The sequence below is a fragment of the Phoxinus phoxinus genome (assembly GCF_949152265.1).
Source record: "Phoxinus phoxinus genome assembly, chromosome: 10".
Lineage (NCBI taxonomy): Eukaryota > Metazoa > Chordata > Actinopteri > Cypriniformes > Leuciscidae > Phoxinus > Phoxinus phoxinus.
Genome location: NC_136885.1, coordinates 16556303 through 16567168, shown reverse-complemented (window position 1 = coordinate 16567168; position 10866 = coordinate 16556303). Strand labels below are relative to the sequence as shown.

At 38.2% G+C, this 10866-nt stretch overlaps 1 protein-coding gene across 1 annotated transcript; it reads right to left on the bottom strand.

The window, feature by feature from the left end:
* Positions 1-65: 65 nt before the first annotated feature.
* Positions 66-10487, bottom strand: trim109 (tripartite motif containing 109). The gene is made up of 9 exons (XM_079626160.1): positions 10349-10487; positions 10029-10249; positions 9758-9924; positions 7268-9675; positions 3312-3407; positions 2975-3208; positions 2186-2277; positions 1983-2098; positions 66-1796 (listed from the first exon to the last, which is right to left on the bottom strand). The coding sequence occupies exons 4-9, from the start codon at positions 7724-7726 to the stop codon at positions 1291-1293; spliced, it is 1503 nt and encodes a 500-aa protein (XP_079482286.1). The 5' UTR covers positions 7727-9675; positions 9758-9924; positions 10029-10249; positions 10349-10487; the 3' UTR covers positions 66-1290.
* Positions 10488-10866: the final 379 nt, after the last annotated feature.

Here is a 10866-nt window from a genome sequence, read left to right as displayed (position 1 = left end):
GCATACATGCCCTATTGATGAGGCTCTAGTGAGCGTGACAGATAGTCCACTGAAGGTGTGCTTGATAGAACCCAAGTGTAGTATTTATTAACACCCAATGTGAACAGATACAAAATAAAAAACTTGATTTGACACTCACCAACAATGGTTACAGGGACAAGACAAACGACTGGAAAGTATGAGATCAATAAATACACAGAGACTAATGACTTGACAAGACGCCTGTGAACAGGATTAAACAATGAACCAATGAGAACACAAGGAAGCACATGACATGATCACAAGAAGACAAGTGAATCACATGACAAAGGGGAGGACAAGGCAGGATAACTGAAAACCACAAAAATAATACATGAACATGAAACAAAGCCAAAACTAAACGTGACACCAATAGCCTCTATTCTTATGGTGAGCTTCTAATAAACATCGTATTCAAAGATCACTTGTGAACTTGTGATGACTTATCTCATATGTTATGATTGGTTGTTGCCATTCATTTGACTTTCTAATTGGTTATTTGTTCATTTGAATTGAGTCTTTGTGCAACTTGCGCATCTTTTAGCCCTGATGAAGGTCTGCGCCAAAACTTATAAATGAAATAAACAGTATTATTTTTTCAGCTCCACTTTCTGATTATTTTGACAACTTCACAAGAGTTGCTGGTATTGTTCAAAATGTGCTTTTGCTTTTTCCTTCAATGCACCTTGTTGATTTTGTGAAGTTAGTTGCACCAGTATAACCATACAACACTTCTAATATCAAACAAACCAAGTCCATAAACTATATATATGTATTTTCTATAATTCTATACTCCATATTGTTTTTACTCTAACATGTTGAAAGAATGAAGGTGACTTTAGCTGCATCTAAACTATTTCCTATAGTTCCTATAGTCCAAAAAGTAAAAAAAAAAAAAATCATAATTATGAGATAAAAGGTTGAAATTGACAAAAAGTTAAGATGATAAGATAACCAAAATTATGAAAAAGTTAAAATTATAAGATAAAAGTTATAATTATTACATAAAAAGTCAAAATGATAAAAATCATTGACTTTTTAATCTTATAAATTGTCTTAGTATGTCATGCTTTTGACGTTTCTCATAATTACTATACAGTATCTGATAATTTTGACAATTTATGTCATAATTATTATTTAGGAAAGCATGACTTTTTTCTTATGTGGCAGAAATGCCAGATAAGCTTTCCCTTGTTGTCTAAAATAAAGAACAAAATCTCCCGTGGTCTTTTTTTTTTTCTTAACAAAGTGTCTAATTGTTTCCGGGACGGATCAGTTCCAGGACACTGTCAGAGGATCAGAATTCTTCCCTGCTAGATAAGCTCCAGGAGAGAGACTGAGCGAGTAAGGGATGGAGGAAGGGTATGTGGAGGTGTGCAGTAGAGTCATGTCATCGGCATTATAGAAGCACACCTGACATCTGTCGCAGTCCAGGTACAGCCCTATCCTGTGTGGTTTCACTGTCAGATCTATCTCGGTCACTGTCTCATACTCTTTGATGCAGTAGCCTTGGTCATGCTTAAGGTGAAGCCCAATGTCCTTGTTCAAGTTGCTTATGCAGCCACCATCAAAGCCCACGCTCCAGTCTATCTTCGCTCCTACGTCCACCTCCCAGTAGTGCTGCCCAGACTGGAAGGTCTTGTGGGTCCTGGCCAGAGGCCTATAGTCTTTGTGACGCAAAAAAATCCCCTTTTTGGATGTGCGGATGACGCTGCGCCCATCGGAGGAGACCCTCAGGTATGGGTCATGACAGTCATGTATGACATTACGATCAGGGGCTAAGAAAGACAAACAAAAATTTGAAAGATAAATGCAGCTCAACTTACCAGTCAAAAACTATTTTTTTTCTCCAAATGTTTTTGAAAGAAGTCTCTTATGTTCACCATTTAGTGTGCATTATTTTTAATATACTTTTACATGTATTTTAATTTAAAGTGTTGTCTACATATGGATAATGTCCTCACCTGGTTTGATAGAGCCCAGCATCTCCTTCCACACAATAAACTGCAAATGAGTCTCGTGAAGGCCGAGGAACAAAGAATTAGGTGTGAAATTGACGCTTTTCACTGTTGATTTGAACCTACAATGCAGGAGTAGAATGTAACTTATGGGATTTATACAGCATTGGTCATGTTTACCTCAATCATTACAGTATATATTGTCATACTTGGTTATTTGAGAAGCACAGTCGTTATTTTCACTGCAGCTTTCTTTTTCTTTCATCTCTTCAACACATTCCAGCCCTTTCTCAGTCCACCACTACAAGAGAAGAACCAGACAAAGCAAATGGTTATCGTCATGAAAAATGCAGCTATGAATAACCCAGTGTTACGTTATGTATAATATATGCAATAATTCTGTGCTTAGCTAGTCCTTTTTTACCCTCCAAAAATCACATTCTTAAACCTGATTCTTCACTCTCAGAAAAATATGCAAAAATACCTTTAGGGGTACAACAGTATTTCACTGGGCCATCTTTACACATGATTCACACTTAAACGATTCATAGTAGTACCTTAAGGGTACATATAAATCACTAATATCCACCTGTTAGGTACAAATGAAGGTAAAAAGTTGTCCCGTTAAAGGTACTGACCCAGTGACAAGCGTTCTATTTAACTCTGTTACCTCATTTCTATATTATAATATTTATATAATTTAGGATCATGTTTATGATTGTCAGTTTTGTTTATGGTGATTAAATCAGCAGACTATTATTAGGTGAAAGGAGTGTATTCAGGGTAAAACAATCTGCCTTTATATTTGTATGATTTTTAATCAAAGCAAACTGTATAAAATCTACACATTTTTAGACTAATTATACTTCTCCATCAATATTGAATAACATTAAAAATGATTACATATTTTTCCCTTCTTACTGTAGCCTACTGGAAGTAGCCTATGTTGGACATAGCTAACTGGACAAATTGTGCTGAATGCAAATGTTAGTTTGAACCTGCAGAAACCCGTCTGGCTGATCGGACTCAAAGACTGAGTGTAGAATCCCTTCCTTCTCTCTTCCATCGTTCAGCTTCTCTTCTATTTCTGCTCTATTTCTTTTCATCTTTTCAATCATTTCCTTCTCTTCTTTCAACAACATTTTCTTCACTTGCTCCTCCTTTTTCCTCAGGAACTGGTGCATCTCCTCAAACTGTGCGGAGATCTGAGAAGAAAGCTGCCGAGACCTTTCCTGAGAAAAGAAGAATCACGGATGGTAATGAACCCTGCTGTGGTCCTTTATGGAGTGATGTTGATAGATTGTTTCACTCTTTTGTGTAAAGTGTATTTTTCACCTCAGTTTTAGAGATCTCGTTCGTCTGTTTCTTGATAAGAGTCTGCAGGTCTTCATTCTCCTTTGACAGGAAACTCAAAGGCTCTAACAATAAATTCTACAACAGACAAGATATTTCATATTATGCATTACCTTTAAACCGTTTCACTCAAAAAGATTGAAAAAATTATTTCAAATCATAATTGCGCTACAAATAATGAGCTGAATGAGCTTCATATTACTACCAGTGATAGGCTATTTAACCCGTCCATAATATTGCTGGAGAAAGAATCAAGCTTTTGGGGTTATTCATGGTCTGTTGAAAGTACTTTGTTAATGCTTGTACACTTAAAAAAGAAGAAGTAGTATTATAAAACAGAAAAAAGGCCTCTTCTCTTTTGCCAAATAGAAAACTTCAACACCCATAATGCACTGGGCATGTTTCCGTCCAAGGCCACTCCCACCACTCGGCTATGTATATGCTTAAAGGATAATTCCGGTATTTAACACCTTGAGTCTATATTGTAGTTTGTTTTGGATGAACAAGAGTGGTGGACAACATTTTTTTGACAATGGTTCCTCTCTCGAGTTTTTGACTATAATAGAATTGGCCATGGACCCATTTAACATTGGAGTCAATGGGCATGTCCAAAAATGTAATTAAAACAACATTTAACATTAGTTTTCAAAACTGTGCAACTTACCGAGTGATTAGTGATGTTAGTTGATGTTCCAGAAACAAAAAGTGTTGCGGAATACAGTTTCTGTCATGTTTTATTCGTCATTTTGTAAAATCCCATTGAATTCTGTTGAAGGACTGAGTGCTCGTTAATATAAATGCGCTACCGGAAACGGAAAGGGGGCTGTTTACATTTGGTCGATGTAGTCTTTTTGCTCGCTTCCGTTTCTCATAAGGCTAGCGAGCAGAGCAACTGTGCTCCGGGAGAGTAAGCGAAATAAACAAACAAAACCTTCATTAATTGTTACTTGTAATATGAAGTTGAACTCGACTGTGACCGTGAGCGTCCCGCGAGACATAAACATCAGTTATCGCCATCAAGTGGTCGGGAGTGTGCTAACGCTTCAGATTCAAATATTGAGCGGAAGTTACACAGTTGTGAAGTGTCTGAAAAAATAGTTCCACTATAGCAAAATAAACGGATTGGAATCATATATTGCGACGATATATTGTTTATAATCATCAACGAACACCAACCACTCGGTGAGTTTAACAGTTTTGTGAACGAACATTATTGGCTGTTTTAATGACATTTTCGGACATGCCCATTGACTCCAATGTTAAATGGGTCCATGGCCAATTCTATTATAGTCAAAAACTCGAGAGAGGAACCATTGTCAAAAAAATGTTGTCCACCACTCTTGTTCATCCAAAACAAACTACAGTATAGACTCAAGGTGTTAAATACCGGAATTATCCTTTAAGTCAAATAGGTCTACCACCACCTTGCTTCAGTTGGAAATACTTCTAAGCAAACTTTTAGTCATAATGGTGTCGACTTGTATTGTTCCCTGGTGTAAGCATTCAAAGAGTAAACATTTAGCGGGAGGGAGGTACTTTCTGTTTCCAGTGAAGGATCCTTTGGCTAAAAACTGCAAAGAATCATATATACATGGAGAAAATACCACAACAGAAAATCTGTAAAACCTTAGTGTTTTTAGTCAGCATTTCAAACTGGATGACAACAAACACAGTGTATTACGAAAGAAATTAACTGCTGTTTTCACAAAAGCCCTGCAGCTGTTGAAAATCCACCGAATGATGTGTTTCGCGTTTTCTGGCGGACATTTGCTGGCAAATAAATGTGAATATCTTGGTCCAGGTAACACAGAGAAAGAGTAAATTTTTTAAATTTACATATAGCCTACTACACATCCTACCATAACAATACAAATTGGGTTGAGAATCGGTGAAATTACACTTTAATAAGTTTAACCCTCATGTTTTGTTGAGATGAGACTTGTTTTTAGCTTGAGACCCCAATGTAAAAAATAATGACCGTACATTTTAAATTAACCTCTTACTTTCCCCTTAAATTCTTTAATGTAAAGAGTATAATAATTTCTTATATTTTCTACTAGGCCTAATAAATAACTAATAATTTATTGTGTTTTATTTCCTGACTAACTAAACCGCAGTAAAATATTAATGAAGCTTTATCTTTCTTTTCATTTACCAAAGTAAACATTTACTTTTTACGAACATAAATAATATTTAATAATAATTTTGGTTATATTTATTTATATTAAATGGAAAAAGTAAATAATACAAATAATAAAAGTCATTATTTAATGTTCCATACTTAAAATCTCTGAAACAATTAGTGAAGTAAATGTCTTAAGTACGTGGAGAAAGTTATCACGCTTCGTTTTTTTATGACCCGTTCTTCTAATTAAGGCTGGAATACAATACTTGACTGAACAGACTTCTGAACAGATTTTAATACACTGCCAACTTTGGAAATGGTTACAGAGAAAAACAAGGCATCAGACACTGAACGAGTGAGGATCACTCACACTTTGAAGTCATTCCAAACACAACAAATCCGGATAGAAACGTGTGCCTCTTTCGTGTAACGTTTTCTAAAATGGGCTCAGAATATCAAATATGTTTTAATATCCTCTGATCGGATGGAATCTCAGTCTGGAGCTAAAAGCTAAAAAAAAATCTGTGTCCATCATACACTACATGATTTTTTGTAAAATTGGTGAACTCAAATCTGTACACTGGTTACTGATTTTTTTTGGACTCGTACAGATTGCAAATCGGGGCCAAAATCTGTGCAAAAGTTGTGTAATGTACTCCAACCTTAAAGGGGTCCTATTATGCTTTTCCACTTTAGTCAGTGTGCAATGTTGCTGTTTGAGCATGAAAAAATATAAAAGTCAAAAGGGAGATATTTTATTTAACAGAATCCACTTTCCATGGACTACAAGGAATGACTCGCTTTTTTTCCGGATCTTGTGAAGTCATAATGTTACTCATTTAAATAATCTCCGCACACGGAATACACAAGGGGATGAGGCCTGGTTTATTGCATTAGAGAAGACAGTGTTAGCTATGTTGAAAAGAAGTATCTTATTATTTCTAGTTGTGTTTTCTATTAACAGTTAAAAGTTTTAATTTGTTGCTACGATGTAAACAAAGGGCAAAGCTGTTTTTTGTTCGCTTTTGTAAGCCTGTTCACCGCATCTTAGGAAAATTAATCATGGTTTTGTGATCGAAAATTATCATGATTAAAAGGTGTATATCTAGAATAAATAAAAAAATACATTAAAAAAACATACCACTCTGAAGCCTCATTGGTTCTCTCACGTCAAGCGAACATGCTTGAGCTTCCATTTATCATAACTGATGTGTGAATGAATGTTAATATGTGAATAAAAGCCTAAATTCAATCTGTTCATCATATAAAGCGATTTTCAGAAAATTTGGACTAAACTGCTCAATTCATATGGATAAATTTTACGATCTCTTTATGAACTTTTTGAAGTGTCAAAGTGGTAGTTTCTTAGCTGTCAAAGGAGAGTAGAAAAAGCTCTCACATTTCATCAGAAAAATCTTCATTTGTGTTCCTAAAAAGTTGAACAAAAGTCTCACAGGTTTGGAACAACATGGGGAGTAATTAATTACAGAAATTTCATTTTTGGGTGAACCAACTTCATACTTCAATCAAGTATTTTATTATATTGAGAAACAGTAAATGACCCTGGGGTCTCCGAGACCCAGAACAAACCTGCTGCAATAACTGCCCAACATAACTATTTTTCTGTTTATAAGACAATATACAGTTACTTAGATTATCACATCTCTTCAGTCAGTCTTCAATGTGGGAATAGATCAAATAGAAACCAAAAAACTTCAGATTTCAGACCTAGATGTGACCTGCAATTTAAGTAGCATCAAACACAAACTTAATGAACGTAATATCTATGACTTTCCAGTCCTAACTCACTGACCTTTCTGGGCTCCGCTGCCTCCTCCACAGGTTTGAACTTGTGTCCCTGGTGTTTCTCACCGTCCCTACAGATCAGACACACCAGTTTCTGGTCCGTCTCACAGAACAGCCTGAGTCTCTCCTGATGATCTGAACACACCAGCTTCTCCGGTTCTTCAAACACTCTCACTGCGGTCCCACCGTCTGCTCCCGAAGCTGCTCCGTTCGTGTCCCTGAGCGCCTGTTGCTCGCTCAAGTGCTCCCTCACGGCATTCACCATATTCCGCAGGACGCGGTTGGACCGGAGGTCCCACATAGTATAGGGTCGCCTGCATTCCGGACACAGTCTCAAGCGGCTGCTTTGGGAGTGATTGCTGATACACTGTCGGCAGAACGTGTGGTCGCACAGCAGGCTCACGGGATCCGTAAAGTCCCCCAAACACACGGAGCACTGGATCTGTTTCGACAGCCGAGAGTCCATTACGACTACTTGTTTGAAATGTGTTGGCTGACAAAACCCTGCTTGTGTCCCCTAAATGTCCCAAACACTTGCTGGCACAGGGGGTTTAGATGTGAGGTGTTGTCCCAACAGCTGCGGAGACAAATGACAACACACATGTCCAGCACATGTGCAGGGGCAGGAGTGTTTGGGAGCTCTTCCTCTGCCCATACTTGACTTGTCCTAGTGTTCTAAATAAAGGGAGCCATTCGACTCCCCGCACAGATGAACTTCCCCCAATAAATTGTGTCACTGCCCTCAAACACATTTAAATCACAGTCTGACTGATTCATATCAAGAGTAGCCTACTTGTTCATTTAGGACAAAACAAATGGTTAGCTCATATTACCCAAGTCAGATTTGACCTTCCCTCTCATATGGAGGGACACAACAGGTGGTTGGATGATCACATGTGCAGATAATACAAGCAGGGTCAACCATACTGTTGCCATCTCTATAATTAGCTACTGTAACAGTCAACAGAGTAAACTGTAGGCTGTATTATTTTTTCATTTGCTGATAATCAAAGACTTGAAGATAGTTAACTCCACATCAGCAACATTCATTCATCAACTAACCATTCAGAAACTTCCTGTTGCAATCTACATGTTGTCACTTCTTCTTGAGTCTCTCCATCATTGTCTGACTCCAGTTTAAACATAAAAGGCAGAACAGTTTTCTGACATTTCAGTGTGTGTCTGCGTGAGTTAATCGGAGCTGCTAACACACAATAGCTGTTGAAGCTCCGCTCTCTGTGCCGGGAGTAGCAGATCATTTGCATTTAAAGGGGCACACACAACGACGCGTTTTTGCTCACCCTCAAACAGGGACAATTTAAACATGCTGTAAAAATTATCTGTGGGGTATATTTTGAGCTAAAACTTCACATACACACTTTGGGGACATCAGAGACTTATTTTACATCTTGTAAAAAGGGCCATTATACCATGCCTTTAAAGTTTTTTAACATTTTCGAGGTTGAGCCAAAACCCGGTAGGACTAGTTCACAAAAGTTCACAAAAACCTAGTATGAGAGGTTTTTGAAATAATCTCCAATATTTAACGAACGATTGACAGAGGTGGTCCTAGAGGCAAAGTTGATTTCTAACATATGGTGTGAATTTTGTGGTCATGTTCAAAAAATTGCGAATATCTATGAATGAAGATCTAGTAACTAACGGGTAGAAGGATTCAAAATCAAAGCCAAATCCATAGATATTGAAGTAGCATCCCATGGGCAGACTCTTCAACAGTAACAGCAGAGTGTCTTGTAGCGAGACATGGAATGGAAACATAATGAAATAATTGTCTTAATAACTAGGCGGTATCATATTTCACTTCATCAGCAAAGCGGCTGTTTCTCTGGTCAGAATGTGAGAGAGAAAAATGGCAGATGAGGTTAGCCTCACATGGAATATCAACCAAACATTGTAGAGATGTGATTTGCGTGATTTTAATTTAAACTGCTCCTGCTGATAATCTAGCAGCTAGGAAGAAAAAGATTTTTTGAATATTTGATCACCAGCAAATTTACCAAGCTCCTACTTGCCTATTTTTTCTTAAACTTTTTAGTGAAATTTCTGTCTAAAAGTAAAAAACGTCTGCCTACTCTATTTTAAAACCCATAGAGTTTGAGTACCGGTGTAACTACTGCATTTCTGCTGTTACATACATCATTATCCTGAGATACCGTGTTACCAAATACCGGCACATGTCTAATGTCAAAAGACCCAAAGGCACACTTAAATCTTGCCTTTGCGCTTTCTATCTCTCACTATGTGCTCCTTTCCCATAATGCATCATGTCATCCATACTGCCCTATCTGTCCATCACGAAAACAAACTCTCCTTGTGTTGCCAGTGATGACATCACTTCCTCTGGGAATTCTGGGTACAAACTTATCATGACCACTGGGTCCCTCATCAGAGAGCCTGAAATAGAGAGAGAGAGTCAGTGAAACCTTGATCACTCAATCCCATAATGCCAGTGATCACATGAAGACACACACAGTACCGTAGCCTGAGTGTGATCCGAGTGCAGGAACACTAGAGGATCCAGAGTGAAGTTGGACTCTAGTTTGGAGATGGGCTTTGGAGAGCTCACATGGACACTGAGAGTCAGCGTGTAGGGAACAGCTCCACATGCTGATGAAATCTCTGAGACTATATCAGCTCCTGAACCTGACACACAAACACACACACACACAGACACACAAAGTGTGTTAGAATCAGAGTATGTTAATAGCTTCTCTCCGCTAATAAAGTGTGTGTAGCAGCTGCTGTACCTGCTGGTGTGTATCGGGGGTTGAGTACAGCCAGCAGACAAAAGCGCAACGAGTGGTCGGCCTGCACATCGAGCTTGGTGACGTAGATGATGGTGACGGTAGCGTTCTGACCCGGCAACAGACACCCGACACTTAGTCTGAACACATCAGGACTCTGTGCTCTCTTCCAGCAGAAACGCCTGCTGACCCGAACTCACAGCGTCATCATACCGATCCCTTGCCTGCAAAACACAATTTTGTTACGTGGTGCAAAAAATATGCAAATGAATGTCCAGCAGACTTATATTTGGACTTTATATTTTGGTTTCTCTGTCTTGCACCTCTGCCACTATCTCCTGCTCTCCGATCTTGGCACTGAAGTGGCAGACAGCAGCATCAGCGGGCAGAGGGAACACGAACAAGGCCTCCAGAGGGCGCTCTTCCTCATTCACATACAGCAGACTGTGGAGACATGATCCTGAACACGAACCTCCACCGAGATGCTCTTCAGAGGCACTGAGTCACACAGACCAACAGAACAAGAACAACATCACATCACAAAACGTCTATTAGACTCTCTATATTAGCATAAAAACAAGAACATTTTGATATATAATAAAAAATTATAACATAAGGCATTTGTGAAAAATAAATCTACCTTCAAAATAATACTGAGATAAATCCCTCCTCGCGACAAACTTCACTGTTTGAAAAACACTCAAGCTCTCCCACATATTAATAAATAAATACATTTAGAAACAGTAAAAGTAAACAGGTGAATTCATACCCGGATAATTGTTCTCTTACGTAGAGTTCTCTCGTACTGCGTCGAAGAACGCTACGGGAAAGATATTTCTTT